The 19,574-nt window shown below is 36.9% G+C and overlaps 1 protein-coding gene across 1 annotated transcript in view; it reads right to left on the reverse strand.

The window, feature by feature from the left end:
- The window catches only part of PREP (prolyl endopeptidase), an 89,722-nt gene that overhangs the window by 39,351 nt on the left and 30,797 nt on the right, over window positions 1-19,574 (reverse strand). The window contains exon 8 of the mRNA XM_075202849.1: window positions 4,969-5,160. Coding sequence (XP_075058950.1) covers window positions 4,969-5,160 — 192 coding nt within the window. The remainder of the gene's footprint in view (window positions 1-4,968; window positions 5,161-19,574) is intronic.

The following is a 19,574-nucleotide window of genomic DNA, read 5'->3' on the forward strand; positions in this document are numbered from 1 at the left end:
CACAGAGTAAATGAATGATACAAACATTTAGACACAAAAAAAGTACACCAAAGACAGTAACTAGGTCACGGCTAACAGATGTGTAACATCATTAAGAGAAACAGGTAGAATGCAGATGACATCACTGGGAAAAAGAGAAGCTTTTAAAACCAAATACAAATAAATCCACCAGAATGTACAACATGGATCGAGCATAAAGACACAAATGACAAAGCTAAATTATAAAAAAAACAAAAGTCAGTAAGACAGGGAGCAGTAAAATATATCATAAGAAATCCACCCTCATCAGTATCTGTATATTACAAGAAGCAAAACCGGAGGCTAACACTTGAAGCCACCAGTCTCAGAGCGTCAATGCGGCACCCTTAACGAGGACAGGCCAGTGTGCTGTTACTCAGTCACAAGACTTAAAAAAAATCTTGCAGTGGCCATGCACTTCTTGGAAGCAGGCCATAATCTTCATCCAGCCACATGCAGCCTCACTGACCATATCCCTCTCTAAGGCGAGGTAGTGATAGGGGCAGGAAGATGTGAAATTGGAACTCAATGGATTCATAGGTTTAACTCAATTGCCCCTAACAACCTGAACGAGGTCTTTGCTGTTTCATCCAACTTGGTTACACAATATGTTAAAAGAACTCTAATTGAATAAAGTGATGCCCCCTAAGATTCATCTCAAAGCAATGGTACTTATCCCTTCTCTTCATTAATGCACACTGGGTCTATGGATGAAATTGCCAATTTGCACCTATATATGATATGTTAGCTGTCTTAGTGCCTGCAAGATGTTTCTGTGTCAAGTTGACAGGATGACTTGGAGACTGAGGCCATAACAAAGCTAGGACTTTATTAACAAAACTGCCTATGTCATTAATGTAATACTATTGACTGTGCTTCCTGTGATTATCTCTATATTTGCTAGGAATTGTCCCTTCTCTTTTTTTCTTTTTCCCATTGTCCATTACCTTGTTCCTCTTCTTCTAATCAGTCCAAACTATTTTTAGATCTAAAGAGATCTGTTGCCACTGGATAAACTAGCTGTACCAACTCTTTATAAGAGTCGAGAGTTGTTTCATTAATAACAATATCTTAAACCAGATTAAAGTATACATGTGCACATTGTGATGTAGGTATTTGACCAAATTTATGTTTGCTATTATATTGCACCTTGTAGTGCTAGGAGTCTCTGGATGACTGTGTATTGCAGTTAATTCATTTAATTTGTTTTGTATAGGCTCTGTATAGTTTTGTAATGTTGCTCTGCATCTTCTGTACACTTATTACCAGTCCTTTGATTTCATAGAACTTAGTGTATGTGCGCTACATGATGTTTGCACTTCTATTTACCCACTCTGCTAAAGCTTTCCCTTATGGGTTGCCCTAGAGGAACTTGCTGATTTCCAATTTAAATGATCTGTATCGGGAGTTACTCCCTGTGTAGTTTGCATTATAATTCACTAGTGAGTGTGGACATCTAATAATATGTTTTACCTCCCACTATCTGATAAGCACAATATCACGGATCACATGCTGCTGCAATTACATTCCTTACAGGTTCTGGTTCATGCTGACATACTAGAATCATGCAGTTGCTGTATATCCATCGGTTGCACATTCATACTACGAATCTCCTGTTGCACCACATCCCAGAGGTGCTCTATTGGAGTCAGTAACAATACTCTGGTAGCCTGTGACATTTAAACAATGCTTTGGCATTAAGGGCCTAATGTGTGCCAAGAAAACATTCCCTACACCATGCATGTCAGACTCAGAACCCCATTTGGGCCAAATAATCAAAGTCTAAGATTGTGTGGGTCGCAAGAAAAATAAAAAAAAAGTCTCATATGCAATTTTGTAAGGTTTATTATTAGGAAAAAAACCAAAATAAAGTTTAATGATTTCTTCCTGATGCTTGACAGTGTGCCCTCCATGTGGATTTTTCTCCCCTGCTTCACACTGTGCCCTCCATGCTGCTTTTGCTCCCCTTCACTCTCCTTTCTATTGCCCTCTTTCTTCTCTTCGGTTTTCTTATCTTCTGTATTCTCTGCTTCTTGTGGCTTCTCTCTGGGTGATCCGCACTACAAATGTCGAAAGTGACGATGTCACGCCCAACATCGTTCAGTCCGAAGGGAGGAGGGTGCTGGCAGAGAAGCGGGGGTGTCAGGCGGGAGGAGTGCCCCTCTGGTTCGGTGCCCCCCACCTTGCTTACCCTGCTGACTGTGTTCCATAGGCCCCAAAAAATATGCTTTTGGGCTGCGACTGACATCCCTGCCCTACACCATTAGCCCACCAAGCCTGCACCATTTACCCATGACAGGATGGATCTATGGATTCATGTTATTTGTGCCAAATTGAGACCCTACCATTTTCATGTTGCAGCGGAAATCTAAATTTGTCATACCAGGTGACATTTTTCCAATCTTCAACTGTCCAGAGTTGAGGAGTCTGCACCCATTGGAGCCTCTGTTTCTTATTCTTCGATGACGGGATTTAAACCCAGTGTGGTCTTCTGCTACTGTATCCATCCACGTCGAGTTTCAATGTTCAGAAATGCTCTTCTGCATACTACTGTTGCAATGCATGGACACTTGAGTTACCGCTTGAACTAGTCTGGCCATTGTCCTCAGACCTCTCATTAACAAGGCATTTTTGGCCACAGAACTGACGCTCACTGAATGTTTTTTGTTTTACGCACCATTCTATGAAAACTGCAGAGACTGTTGTGCACGAAAATCCCAGAAGAACAGTCATTCCTCAGCTATAGTCACCTAGATTTCTAGGTATGTATGTATGTATGTATGTAATACAAATTATACATTCCTGTGCTTTTATTGTTACAGTGCTGTATGACAAATATTCTTCCATGAGCTATAGGTAGAGGTGTAATAGAGGCTGATGGTTTAGGTTAGGGTTACCCTATTGTTTGTGAGCTCCAGGTAGGAAACAAAAGTAACATTTAGAAGCATAAACAATTTCAGCACCATATATACCAACATCTCTGTCATGCTAAGTGCTTTAGAAAGTTTCAGCCTTAAAAGAAGACCATCCTAAAGCACTCCTAAGAATTACTTCCTATTACTATCACAAGTACAGTGATGTTCTTTCTGCAAATATCAGACAACGCCTCTTCCATCATTAATATGAACAGCACATGGTGGGTGTAGCCATGATTGAGGTGGCAATGTAAAGCATACAACGGAAGGGAATCTACTATGAAAAACAATGGTATAACAGCAAAAGGTGGCTGTGTTGCAATAAAGGAAATCCAGTCTGTGTACGGACAGGCTGGAAAAAAAATAAAATAAAAAAAATAAAATAAAAATTAAAAGTTTAATTTTAGCTATGTTTTAATTTCTAAGGCCTGCAACTACATTCTCTTAAGAGGCAGGGCAATTAAATAATAGTAAGACTATCTAGATTTGTTTCTTTAAAGTCTACAGCAGTAATTGGACATTTGATAACATTTATATGTTGAATATGTTACAATTTCATTGAACAAGTCATAGTTATTTAAAAGTATGGTGTTTGGCAATCTTCATTACCATAGTTGCTTAAAAACTTTTATAGCGTTAATAATTATTAATATGTATGCAATAACAGAATATTTTACAACACAAATGACCCCCTAAAAAGCTTCTATTTATTAAATAACAATCATTTATACAGCATTGACATAGTCCACAGAGCTTTACAGAGAATATTTAACCATTCATATCAGTCCCTGCCCCAGTAGAGCTTACAATCTATATTGCCTACCACACAGACACAGACACTAGGGTTAATTTTGTTAGAAGGCAACGAACCTACCAGTATGTCTTAGAGTTGGCGTAGATTTCCTTCCAAATTCCTATTAAAAATGTACAGCAAATCCTATATGTGTAACACTAGCAAATTGGCAACAGAGCCAAACAAACATAATACCTAAAGGAGGCACTCCAAATATCATGTATTGGATATACTGAAACATTTGGCTGTGAAGATACAAACACGAACAGGACAAGGGCAATTATGATTGCTCAATGGTGTTTAAATTCCAAACTTAATTTAAAAACAGTATTCAGTAAGTAAAGCTAAACCATAACTAAACTTTGCAATGTATTGAATGAAAAAGAAAATCCAGCGTTTATTATAGTTCTAGTTTAGTAATGCTGATCTTCCTCTAGAACAGTGGTTCCCAAACTTTTGCAGTTCACGGCACCCTTAGAGAGTCTCCAAATTTTTTCAAGGCACCCCTCCAAAATAATTACTGAGCAGTCCTGTTTTAGAGGTAGTTGGGTCAAAAAGTTGTAATAAGTATTTAGGTCACGACAGAAATACTTATTTAGTTGTATGCAAAAATGCCCCTCTGCATCCAGGCACACTGCCCCCTCTGCATCCAGGCACACTGCCCCCTCTGCATCCAGGCACACTGCCCCCTCTGCATCCAGGCACACTGCCCCCTTTCACGTTGCCCCCTCTCACGCTGTCCCCCTCCTCTGCCCTCTGCTCTCCTCCCTCTGTCCCCCTCCTCTGCCCCGCGCCAGCCATAAAAAAAAAAAGAAAGAAAACAGAAACTTACCAATCTGCGCGGCGCCGGGACCCAGCAGCCTCCTCTCTCCCGCAGCTGTCACTGAATATCGACATCAGTAACAAGCTGAGAGAGGAGGCTGCTGGGTCTCGGCGCCCGGCGGATTGGTAAGTTTCTGTTTTCTTTCTTTTTTTTGGGCTGGCCCGCGGCACCCCTGTGACAGCGCCGCGGCACCCCTGGGAGCCGCGGCGCACACTTTGGGAACCGCCGCTCTAGTATATTAGGCTGTTTTTCCACAGCCTACAGATATTCCCGTTGTCATAAAGACATTTGGCCAAGAGAAGGCATATAAATTAACACAGTTTATTATTTTTATATTACACAACATGAAAAATATAGTTTTTTTTTAAAATATGTATTTTTTTTAAATGAAAGAAAGAAATGTAAAACTATACACTTACCCAGTACATCCTTATCATGCTCTGGGACAAGATCTTTCCAGTTGGATTCTCCAGGATCACTGAAGTCTATGTTAATTAGCTTGTAGTTTGCAGCATTTCGGTTAGTTTTAAATGTGAAGACAGTCCCTTCATTTGTGATGTAATCATATTCTGCTTTGAAGTTATCTATTAGTTTTACCCATGGAAGAATTCCTGCAGTGTAAAAAAGAAAGCACATAAACATTATATATATATATATATACACACACACACTAGCATATATATTTAACCTTTATTTACACAGCCCCAACATATTACGCTGCATGTTTTATTCAATAACATCAGTCTAAAGCCAAGATCAATGGCAAAAGAAAAGCATAACAATACTTTATGTAAGCCATTGAGTTGCATTTTAAAGAGACAATGGAATTGGAGTCAACACATTAATATTGTTTTTTATTTGTTTAATAAAAAGAATTTACAGTTGCTGATAACCAATATACTTAACCACAGAAAGACACACATCTGTAATAACATATTACAGCAGGCCTATTAATGCAAGATAAACAAGTGACAAATCTGACACTTCAATGCGACAGTTCTGCACAGAGCTTTCCATCCGGCAACCTGTTGCTCTTTTCAAAATATTGTGTGTGCCACGCAGTGAGCAACCACTGAATTACCTAATGACTGTATGATTATCATTGTAGATCTAGTATACCTATACTTTCTACTGGTTTTAATATTAACAGTGATGTCCATAAACATGAATTTTGTTTATCATTTTTGGCACTGCTTTTATGCAGTAGCCTACATTTAAATCAGGAGGAGAAAATGTTGATTTTAGAGTTGAACTTAATGCTAAAATTGGATTTCATTCAGGACATTATATGTTATTATAGATGTTGGTATGTGTAAAAAAAAAAAAAAAGGTGTCTATAAATGTAGAAAACAGACGTGTCTCCAATATTAGGTTCTTCTATTATGAATGGGAGTACCTGAAGGCCTGGGAAAGATCTCCCCCTTTATATCATAGGTATTTCATTTCTCTGTTTCCCACAATAGGCATTGGATACAGCTTCTAATGTGGAATATACATCTTTATCAGATAATGCATCTTCCCAGATTAAGATTTTAACTTGGAATGTAGCAGGGCTTAATTCACATTCTAAAATTAGAATACTTACACATTTAAAATCATTTCATCCAGATGTGGTTCTATTACAGGAGATTCACTGGAATATTTCTTAGAATCTTTCTCTTAGAAGTAATTGGATCTATGACTGTATATCTGGCCCATATTACGAGCAAAAGACATGGAGTGGTAGTTCTTTTTGGAATAAAATACAATATACTAAAGTGGATGTTATTAGTGATTGGGAAATAAGATACATCTTGACAGACATACTGATGGCGAGAAATTTACTGTTCTTAATATTTACGCTCCAAATTATCCTAATCGAGATTTCTATTTAAAGATTTCTCAATTTTTTTATGCAACATACTACTCATAATTTGTTTGCTGATGGGACTGTAATATGATAGACAATTTAGAATTAGATAAATCGGCTATACTTACTTTAAAACCATATTTGCATATAGAAGTCAATTATATGATGAAATCTCAGAATGACTTGGTGGATCCCTGGCGACTTTTGAATCGTAATGATCAATCACATACTTATTATTCTAAACTACACAATATACTTTCTCGTATTGATTATATTTTGATTCAACACCCTCTCTTCTTCCATGAATTAGGTACATCAGAATAGTCTCATTTCTGATCATTCCCTGATTATGATAGATATGGCAAAGCTTGAACGAACTGCACCCCCCTTGGACCGCTTGTGGCGTTTTCCAACATACTTGATTTTAAATATGATTTTCAACCATATTTAAATAAAATAAATGGACAGAGTATTTAAATGATAACATACAACATCGGAATGATCTGGTACTTTTTTGGCAGGCATCTAATGCGGTCATGAGGGGATTACGTCACAGCACTGTGCATTACATTCAGAAATGAATATATGTTACAGTAGGTTTAAGGAAAAATAAAACCAATAGTAAATCTTTGCTTGATACTTTTTTATTGAATTATGCAAATAGTAAAATAGCATACAACACCGATAAATGTTATCAATAGGACAAAAACAAAGCAGGAATACTTCTAGCCCATATGATGAAGCAGCAAAAACCAAGATGACATATTACCTCTGTAGTAAGCCAATCCAGAGGGGAGAGATGCATTTCTGCGCATGATATTGCTAAGCAATTTCATCAATATTATATGAATCTATATATAGCACCATCTTATGATGAAGTAAAGCTTCAAATATTTCTTATAGAAGCAAAACTTCCTAAATGGTCTATATCACATGGAGACAGAGTAATGCTGAAATTACAGAGGGGGAAGTAAGGTTAGCTATTGCCGATATGCGACCTAATAAAGCTTCAGGACCAGATGGGCTTAATAGTGATTATTATCAAAACTTAAAAATGGATATTGTGCATGTCCGTAGTGATCTTTTTCAAAAGATTCATAGAAATCAAACATTAGTGCCTAACTAATGAAGCATATACTATACAAGTTAACCCGTGCATGATACTCATGCATTCTAGTCAAATCAAGCTACTTAAGGTGTTAAAAAGGTTCTTGTCATGCATTTGGGGCTAGGCCAGGCCTCCTCAGGGGAAGAGCGTTACTTCCCGACGTAAGCGCCCTTTTTTTAACATGGTTTTGTCCACATGTCACCACCTCATCATTCTTCTCTATCACCTCATCCTTCATCTTCATCGCCACATCCTTAATCTCCATAATCTTACTGTTCTAAAACCTCTCGATACACAAAGTTTCTGCTAAACACCTTATCGCTGTGCTCAATCAGTCTTCCTTGAAGGGCAGTATTCATAACCTGCACTTTCACATCACTGCTTCTCCGTACTCGTGAAAATGCGTCATACAATTGTCCATGACCAAACACAGGCTCTGGTAAGTAAATACCCACACGGTCAAGAGTTTGAGCCCTCAACTCGTAAATTTAGCCTTTACTACCCCTACCACGGGGGGGGGGGGGGGGGGGGGGATGATGGAAGTTAACTGACTTCACTATTATAATTTTTTTGTCAAATAATGTCAGTATACCAAATTTCAGGTCAATTGGATGAGCCCTTTCTGAGAAAATAGTTTTTTACACACACACACACACACACACACACACACTAACACACACACTAACACACGCCGCTAGGCTTATATATATTAGATTATTACCTAAGCCAGAAGAGGATCCGGAGCGTCTATCTTCTTATGGTCAATCACACTTCTTAATCAGGAACCTTTTGCCAAAATTATGGCAAGAAGGTTACAGTCTATTATGCTTTCCCTGCTGACTGAACATCAACTGGGTAGACATGCAGTGAAGAGCATAATAATAGCTCTCTTGCAAAAAAATCCCCACTACCCCTCAACCCCACTTTTCTAAAACATATAATAAGAGGAAACATTTTGTATACTCATATTTTCCTGTTTATTATGCGGTTTGCATTTTTTCGATGCTATTTCCTGAATAAAGGGTTTAAAATAAACAAAAACAAAATATTTTTTTTACGTTTAGATACATAGGAATCCACGTATAAGACTTATTATTAACAACAAACTAGGAGATCCAGTATCGATGTCTAGGGGTACTAGACAGGGATGTCCCCTATCCTCATTACTTTTCAATTTGGCTATTGATCCCCTTATTCCTTTTTTTTCAACATTGGGAAGGTTTTCAAGGTATAAAAGTTGGTAAATCTGTTATTAAACTTACAGCGTTTGCAGATGACATGTTATATATTTCTAATTCTCAATATTGACTTCGGTATCTTACGGATAATATGAGATGGAGATGTGTTTTAAATGTGATTTTTTTTTGAGAACTGCTTCATTAGTACCCCTTAGGGGGGTATTCAATTGTTAGCGTTAACGCTAACAAACGAGCGCTCCAAAAATCTTACCGTTAATACGGTAATTACGGCGAGCTGAAATTCCGCGAGTAAACTACCATATTAACGGTTTTCGCGCGCAATAATACCGTATAAACGGTAAGATTTTTTGAGCGCTCGTTTGTTAGCGTTAATGCTAACAATTGAATACCCCCCTTAGAACATAATGACCAAAATGAAAGCTATGAAGCATTTTCCCCACTTTGAGCTTTATATTAGAGCTTCATAACAGTCCACTATATTTTGAAGAAAAAAAAAAGATAGATACTGCTCTGCCAGGCTGAAGTAAATGAAATACTCCACTGCATTCAAGTTGCAAGTAAATTTGAGAGCATGGAAAGGAAATAGAATCTATTAATAAACTGCAGGTCTACTATGAAATTACCATTTCAATCAATTCATATCGTGGAAGATGGAAACTATGTTCAAATTGGGAAAGAGTTGGACAGAGATCAAGTTTTTCTTTTCCTGCAAATTAAGTGGACATGGTTGGCATTATAGAGGCAATTAAAACTTACAAATTTACTTTCAAACATTTGTGCTGCAAAAAATAAAATAAATGATTATACAACATGAAAAACATGTTTTTATCCTTCTAATATTCACTTTTTGCTAATTTGATCACAGGTTCTGCAGAGAACCATGGGGGATGCTGCTTCATAGCATTTAACGTGTTACTGATCTCTCCCCAGAATATATAACAGAGAACCTGTCGTTATAATCCAGTTACTTATGTGAAGAACAGAATGAAATGCTTTACTATAATGTAGATAAATTATGTGAATAACTCTATCTATAACTGCCGTTACATGGCCTGACCTGCTGAGTCACATGGGTGACCAACCTGGATGGATAGGCTGCTCAGGTAAAGTATCAAATGTAACCATTAAATGTGTCACAATCATGCACTGAAGCTCCTGTAGTACTCTCTAGCTGAATGTTACGTACCCCTTCTGTCTGGTCTACATTTAATAGACATCTCCTGTAACTCCCAACTCTGTAAGCACATTTGCCATTATATATCAGAATATGGGAGATCCTAAAGACACTAGCCTAGGTTTTCTTACATAGAGGGAGCTGGACAAAAAGGTAAATAAATTAAGTTATTGTTTTATTGGATTATGTAGAAAAGTAAAAGAAGCGCTTACATTGAAGTAGATCTTATACCTGCATGTAGAGCGTATTCAGACTAATAGCCACAATACCAACAGCAATATGTCCCAATTACTCAATATTAATATCGATATGGTGGAGAGCAACAAGGAAATGCTCTACAAGTGGTTGACTTCATTGTAAGTCTTTTTTTAATTTACTACATATCCTATAAAAAAAACACACACACACACATGGATATTATATAATATTTCTTTGCCTACTTCACCCTGCTGTGGTACAATGACTGATATTCCATTTCCATGGACCATCTTAGCTGGCACTACTGTGGATTATATAACTACACATAAGAACATAAACTCTACAGAATATTAGACATTTCCCCAATAATTAATTGCTTAATTTATCTACTATACAATTAAAAGTTAACCAAAGTGATAATCTCCCACATAGAACATATAATAAAGCCATTTGTGCTCCATTAAGAGCTAGATTAGGTTGCTAGAATGTGAAAATAGCTATCTGCATATTCTTGTTGTCATATTTGTAAAATAACAAATTAAGGAGATTTCACCCAATGAAAGGTAGCAACATTTTAATGGGTGCACATCAACAACTTTTCACAGACAACACAGGGATTTCTTCATTTACTTGCCATGACATAGCATCAATGTCATAACAACATATTTTGGGCGCTAGGCTGGGCTAAACAAGTGCAGTTTATCCATAATTTCTTGTATAATTGATCATGTCTTACCTAAGACATGAGCTATTGAGTGAGGATTAAAGCCAAGAAACACTGCAAAAGTATGTAATATTGGTAAAAACATAGACACCCAGTACCTGATCTTTCACAGCATACTTTGACTAATCTTACAGAGCTAGCTTTAACATTTATACATTCAATTCTCACTGTAGCTTTCCCACTCGACACCTTTTAATAACCTTTTACCACTTTCTTATTCTCGTTTTGTGCCATCAAGCATATCAGATTAAAGAGACATTATTTTCAAGTTATCTTTGGAATCGAGAAAGCATCCCCACTGGGAAATACTTCAAAGCAACGTGAAGATCTAACGGTTTACCTAAAATTTGAGAAAGGCAGAACTGACTAAACCAACAAAAAATATCCCAGATCAATCCATTACACCACTTGGCTGACATGAAGCATAAACACACATACCTATAGATGAAAAGTTAAATGTTCTAATTGTCAGTCTGCCTGCTACTGGAATTTTGGCAATTAGCCCTAAGACATGTTATGAGCAATTTTAAATCCCAAAACAACCAATGGTTCCCTTTCCAGTACTTTCATTTAACAGGGTCCTGGCTCTCATCTAAAGCAATGATCACTAGGAATCACCATCAATGCTGTTTGGCTCTTCCCATAGCAGTGAAGATCAGGCACAGCAGCTCTAAGGCTAAATAAAACAAAAGTCTCAGGGGTGGGATATCACCAAAGGAGGAGTAGGTTTAAAAGAGGCTATTTGATGTTGTCAGAATCTGTTCCAGACATTCTGTTAGTTAAATGTCAAACCATTTCATCAGCATTCTAACACAAAAGTCTTGTCAACCTCCAGGTACCCATTTCAATGAGGCATCAACTGAAAGTACAACCAGGAAAGATTAAAAACATCCTACAATCTCAGGACAGATGACATTTTATTGTTGTAATCCAGAGTCTTTGTATGAAAACATAAGATGTTTAAGATCAATTTTCCACAAAATACATTTTTCATAGGACCTTAGACCTGTTTTAGGAAAGCAAATCTAAGCATTAAAATGCCATTCAAACAATTGGTCCATCTTGAACCTAAAACAGCTCCAATATATCAATCATGTTCGCATAATCATATAATTTTGAAGTATGTCGAAAAAGAAATGTTTCAGCTTCCCACCCCTCCCCTCTTCTGTCACTCACCGCACTGACTTTGTGCTCTGTATTTTCAGAGCTGTCAGTTCCTTGTAGTTTTTCAATTGCCAAAAGGTGTTCATATTATTTTCCCTGCTATAAAATAGAAGAGAGAACCAAGGCAGAAAACAATTTGGATGTATGAATGTGGTTTCATATCAGTTTAGGACTCTACAGATTACTTTCTTTAGGATAGCGTACAAGAGAGACCGGTGCCTGACCCCTAGTGTACAATATGGGCCCATTTCCTAATAGATAATAAACAATGCAGGTTCCCTTTCTTAGTGCTACTGTATTATACAAACACCCTTCCAGGTTGCTAACTTCATGATCCCCAAGCTGTCAGTCCTTTCCATCACTGGCCAATAACATTCCCTTCCCTATCCTGCACTTAACTCAGTTAATCTGAGTTAAGTACAGGACAAGACAGGCAAATAGAACAGGCTGAACGCATCATCAGGACCCAATGGCAGTAATAACAATGTTGTGGAGTAGAGAAATTGCTGGGGCAAAGATCTGCTCAGAGCATATGAATTCCATCAACATTACACATCTTTGATGTGCTTTTGACGCATTGAACAAGACTACAACTGATACATGTTTGCTTTTCATATACTTTTCAGATTCTGTGTATGAGGGAAAAAAAGAGCATGCAAAACACATTTCAAGAGAAGGAAAACAAGGACATTGCTCAGCTGAAAGATTATTGTAATAGATGCAGAAACAGTAATGTATGTGTTATATAATATATTTGGAGCCTCTCATTAAATAAACAGAATAGGTGGCGTTTTAAAAATTATGTAATGTATGAACATACAGAGCCAATGAGTGCACAGAGGTATTTTTTCTGTATATAAAAAAAAAAATCTTTAACAATAACTTGCAATCTGTGTCACTTCCTGGTAAAATACCTCGTTAATAAAGGTACTTGACTTTTCTCTAGGGTAGGCAGTTACATGTATATTCTAGGGGCTTCCTTTTTTTGCCATTTTGAACAATATATATATATATATATATATATATATATATATATATATATATATATATATATATATATATATATATATATCTTTGTGTGCATGATTTAAATAACAAAATTAAAAAAAGTATAGAAAGATAATTAATCACCAAATGAATTGTATTTATACCCTATTTATTCCTTTTGTAAATGGGACAGAACTGAGAAGGATATGTTTTATTGTAACTGAAGCATTGATTTTCAATTCAAACAGGAGAACACACATAAGGAAAAGAAAACAAAATTGAAAAAGCAATATATGTATTAATGCAACCAATTTCTCATAGCCATTTCTTCAGTTTGTAGTAATTGGCATTTTTTTCTACGTTTGCCTTCTAGTCAATCGCTGAGCGTGTGCTACTCCAACAGACACTTTAGTTCAGTGTGAAGAACTACATTCCACCCAGGGGCATGGTTTGGCAGCCAAAAGTAAACCCTGTTAACAACTGTTGAGAATAGCAGGCATGAACAAAGACCCTTTCATCTCATGTAGCTGCAGATCATCTAACTCAAAAGCCCACCAACGGTTCCGGTGGGCCTGCCAGAGGCTGTCCACATCCACCGGCTCACACTCTGCCCGATAGCCAAATAGTCTGCTTCATAACACACTGAAAGAAGCCAGCTTCTCCCGTTTTGGAGGCTGTCTGATTAGGAGAACAGCTCAGCAGCCTAATTCCCGCTACATGGATGCTGAGCCTTCTACAACATAGCACACACAGGCCCGGTCTGCAAGTAGGCAGCTGCCAATTTGCCCTGTGCATACAAAGGCCCAAACATCTACATGGACATAGACTCCTCAAGCTCTGCATGGTTCTCTTCCTCTACAGCCTGTAAAGAGGGACTCAAGGAGAAGCTTCTTTCATTATGTGGAATGTGTGTAAAGGACCATTAAGACAGAAACTATCAAAACAGACCTCTCAAAACAGGCTCACACATCATAGGCCTCATTCAAGGCCCAAAATATTGCATAACACGTAGGGCCAACTTTCCTCCCTTGAATAAGGTCCCTTCCTCTGCAGACTTCACTGGGACCCTCCAACTAGCAGATAATAATACTGACTCCAGACTCTACAAACACCCCTTTATAGTGAGCTTTCTAGCAGCTGCCGTAAAGGCCTCTACTATTTCAATAGTTTCCTTGTGGAGTTGCTGAATCCTTCCAGCTGGATTGGGTATCCAGGAGTCTCAAACCCCCTGTACACAGCAGTCCGAACTCAAAGAGCACCTATCACATACAGCGGTCCAACCACCATGGACCTCCACAGTTGGCACTCCCTTCTCATCTCCTGGGTTGGAAGTGCAAATGCAGTGAAAATTAACATCCTTCCAAGACTCTTATACGTATTTCAAGCCTTCCCTGCTTACATACCAGCGGATGCCGTCAAATAGCTACAATGCATGATTACCAAAATTCATCTGGGCTGATAAACAACCACGTGTTCATCACATGTCTGCAAAGGAATGGTGCTTAGGAGTCCCAAATTGAATGTACTTCAAAGTCACCCATTTGGCTCAATGTTTGTTATGGCACTCTCCTCAAAATATGACAATTTATGTCTCCATAGAATTCAAGCTCTCAAAATATGTTTTCATCTCTACTGCCTTCTGGATTTCCCCTCATCTCGCTCTGAACTTGGGACCCCCAAACTGGATCATGCAACATGACAATGATCTAAGGACATCAGCAAATCGAAAAACAAATCAAGGTTTTGTAATGGTAAAGTCCAGATCTCAACACCTAAGAGATGCTATAGAGGGACTGTAAGAAAGTAGTGTATAAATGAACGCACTTAAACATCAATTAAATAAAACAATGTTGTAATGAGGAGTGGGCCAAAACGTGTAATATGTAAGAGATTGAAATGTATACATAAAACAATTAGTTCAAGTTAATGCTGGCAAAGGCGGTTATATAAGCTACTGTATCATTGGGTGTACTGTCAATATTCATTCAACAACAAAAAGGTAAACATGAAGAATACATAAAAATCTGTTACATAAGAGGATTGTTATTTACATACCAGGACATAATTAATAAAGTTGAAAGAAGTTATACTTTATTTTTCACATGTATGCATACTAAAAGAGAGTAAAATATTTATTTAAGTCAAATTTAACTGATATAGAACTCATGATATAAACCATACGTGTTTTCCTGAGGTTCCATCTTTACTTTGGAGAAATTGTAATGAAGAAGGTTTTTTGGCATGGAAAATGTATTCATCCATTTTGGCAATATGTACCAAGCACGATCTCTAGGGTTACAAATGTTACTGTATACAGGAATCCATTTGTCCTGGTTTTAGGCAATCCCATTCCCAAATTTACCAATTGGTTTAAAAAACAAAAACTGATCAACTTACCATCACAGGAGGTATAATGGATCTATAGGGCCAAATGTATGGAGATTTTCTGAATTATATTTTTATTGTCAATGTTTTATACAGAAGTCATATGAAAACACTTGTATTTGTTTTATCTGTTATCATGCTTTTTAATTGATGGTCATTAACAATTAAACTTTTCAACAACGTGGAACAAAACAAATTCAATTCAGTTTTGCGAAATGATCAGCAAAAATTTACCAAGAATATATTCAGGGCTATAAAAATAAATCCAATACTGTTGAGTTGTGTCTGAAACTGACAAGAATATTGTTCATGCTTATTGAGAAATCCTCCATTTTGCAAAGACCAGTCTTGACACACACCTCATAAATTTTGCCCCTTTATTTTTTAATGTTCTTTTTTTGTTTTAAACAAGACAAAAAACAAACAAAAAACAAACAAACAGAGAAAAAGAAAAGAAAAACTGAAGCATCCGTATTCATAAGACTGCCCCATAGTCATAATATCGTATCTACACAATAAGTTATACCCCTGTAGTTTATCAAGTTCAGGGAGAGAAGAGTTATTCTATAAGGGAGTAGAAAGATCATAGACTCAACCTCCAAGTATATGATGGGCGAGGCGCCAAATCTTCACAGCTTGCTTGATTATTAGCGCAACCTGACGTGAGCATTTACCCACCAGCAATATCCCTAGGGCAGACAAAGGCACATCCCTACACCACTTGCTCACTTAGAAAACCCAACAGAGCTACTGGGATCTGAGTCACCGCCCAGCTAATCAAATGGATAAGCTGAGCAGCATAATAATATAAATCGAAGATTTGGAAGAGCCAAACCTCCATCGGCCTTAGACCTACATAGTTTAGACAAATGAATCCTATCTCTACCATCCCCCAAACACAAAAGAAGAGGTGAGCCCATCCAAATTCCGAAACACTGATTTCGAAAAATAAACTGGTGAATATTGAAAAATATATAAATACTTTGGCAACACAACCATTTTAAATAAATTAATCCTACCTGTAACAGTAAGGGGAAGTTTTTTCCCAATGCGCGATTTGGCTTTAAAATATTATGGAACTGGGTCAAGGCTCAAGTGAAACAGTGTGTCCATTTCACGGAGTGTCTGTCTATCAGATGTGCCAGAGGGTATCGCACCATGAAGCGGAAAAACATACGATTAACTGAACTAACAAGATGGTCAAGAGAGGCATTCAAATCAGACAAAAATAAAAGCATATCATCAGCGTAAAGAGCTATAGAGTCTCGAGAACATCCCAAGGGAAGCCCAACAATATAAGGATGAACTCGAATTAAACATGCCAGGTGCTCTATAGCTACACAACCTCATAATTTACATATTAATTTAAAATACTACTTCTTACATAGGGCTGTCTACATGGATCATTGGAGACAACAAAAGTCACTATCCTCTCTGACATCCCTTAACCCAAACCACAAAGATAATGGAGGTTACACACACACGGCTAATTGTGTGACATTGAAACACTATAGGACAATAGGAAGTACTGTAATGGATTAAGGGATATTGTAGATTATTATAATGAGAGAATGATTGATATGGATAGATAATGAAGAAATTGATGTGATGTATGGATATTATGGGGACAGTAATGCATATATGGAACATTGAGAGAGATATATAGATACAGATAGAGATTATATATATATATATATATATATATATATATATATATATATATATATATATATATATATATATATATATATATATATATATATATAAAGGTAGAAGAAACAAGGCGCCACGTAGTGTATTACCACAATAAAAAACAATGTTTGAGAATGAATAAAGTGTGATAGAAATAGAAACACACTGGAAATATATTAACAAAACATTGTGATTGGCAGATAGTGATCAGAAATAGCACTCGTGCCAATACACTGTGTAGATATATTGGGACTGACTGTTACCTGACCTGCGGGGAATCCACGCTGTCCAGATGAGTACTACCAAAAGATACCTTTATATGCACCTTTATGAATGATTTTATGTAAGTTTGATACTTACTTTTATCAATAAATTCTGTTGTATACAGTATCACACTATTTTAGTCTCTTTTATCATATTGTATCACGGATGTTCAAGCGGTTCCAGTGACTCACCCTATTATTGAGGATTTGGAGACACCTAGAAGCATTGGATACTCCAGCAGTTTTTACAGATATGCCTGAAAGGTTTTCTATCTGGTACGCTCAATAAATATTAGTGGTGATCACACCTGGGATTTCAGTGTATTGGCACGAGTGCTATTTCTGATCACTATCTGACAATCACAATGTTTTGTTAATATATTTCCAGTGTGTTTCTATTTCCATCACATTTTATTCATTCTCAAACATTGTTTTTTTTTATTGTGGTAATACACTATGTGGCGCCTTGTTTCTTCTACCTCTCTTTTTAGATATTCCAGATTCACCATCTGTTTTTGGAACTGGCTGCCTCCTGTAATTTGGACTTTGTGTATACACTATTATTGTGTACAAGTAACATCATTATTTAGTGACTTTGTACACAGAAGTGGGTTACGCGCCCCTGTATTGGGTATCTGTTGTGATTATATATATATATATATATATATAAATAATATTTTCCACATAGACAACTTGTTTACTTTCTAGACAGGAAACAAGTAAACATTTGAGCCATTATGTCAATAAATCTTAGAGCTGTAAAGTTTACATTTGAATGCAGATATTCAGATATACAATACATTATTTGAATGTCTATCAAAATGAGGAACAATCATTTGGAAACCTCAATATATTCTAAGAGCACTGATGTAAATAATAATATAGAAATAATCTATTTTTGGCCAACAGTCATCATCCGAAAGCATTAAAGAAGGGATTGATATTTTCAGTAAGGAAAAAGCACGGACAAGGATTTTCCAGCATTACAGCATTGAATTCCAATGTATTGCTATTGATAAAAGAGGCAAGAGTATAAGAGAATAGATAGCTCGATAATACAAATTATACTAGTTCCATCTTCAACACGTATAAATGCTAAAGATGTCCTAACTGTATTCATGTAGGTACCTGTAAGGAGTTCCTAAATGTAAACAATTAAGGCACTTTCTGACTTGCACAAGTAAATTTGTGGTATAAATCATCATTTGCCTCTGCAAATTATAATATGTTGGTAAAACAACAAGACAATTTAAGAGACAATGGGGGGAATTCAATTGGTCGTGTTACTGTAAAAAGTAAAGCGGCCAGCGACACTGAAACTACTATTACAGTAGTTTCAGTGTCGGCTTAAATTTACCGCAATAACAGTAATAGGTTCAGTGCTGCACTACTTCGGAGGGGGGGGGGGGAATTGATTTCCCCCCAATGGTTCTACACAATCAGCAATCATATTGATGCTTAAAGGCAAAACCTGTGGCTTGGTACTTTTCCACAAACTAAACATGTTTGAAATACAAGATTATACATAATGTCCAATTGGAAGCTATCTGGATTTATAAAATTAACAATATAACACCAGCTGGACTGAATGAAAGCATGTCTTGGAACTGTACTATCCCATAGATTGTAAGCTTTCGAGCGGGGCCCTCTTACCTCTCTGTCTGTATGTATAACTCAGTATCGTTTTATTACTGTCTATTCCCAATAGCAAAGCGCTACAGAATTTGCTGGCGCTATATAAATAAATGTTTGATGATGTGAAAGATATCCGTATTACTTTACTCTGTGTGTGTATCAATAAATAATATATATATATATATATATATATATATATATATATATATATATATATATATATATATATATATACATACATATATACACACACACACACAGGTGGGGAGTTTGACTGGGGCGGTACACCTGTCAAACCGTAATGCAGGTGTCCTAAGGCGAGCTCAGGGAGGACAGAAACCTCCTGTGGAGCAGAAGGGTTGAAGATATATATATATTTATATATACATACACACACACATACATACATACATACAAGTTAACCCGTGCATGATACTCATGCATTCTAGTCAAATGAAGCTACTTAAGGTGTTAAAAAGGTTCTTGTCATGCATTTGGGCCATAGCCCAGGCCTCCTCAGGGGAAGAGCGTTACTTCCCGACGTAAGCGCCCTTTTTTACCGTGGTTTTGTCTACATGTCACCACCTCATCATTCTTCTCCATCACCTCATCCTTCATTTTCATCGCCACATCTATCCAGACACAGG

Source organism: Mixophyes fleayi, chromosome 3 (assembly GCF_038048845.1).
Source record: "Mixophyes fleayi isolate aMixFle1 chromosome 3, aMixFle1.hap1, whole genome shotgun sequence".
Classification (NCBI taxonomy): domain Eukaryota; kingdom Metazoa; phylum Chordata; class Amphibia; order Anura; family Limnodynastidae; genus Mixophyes; species Mixophyes fleayi.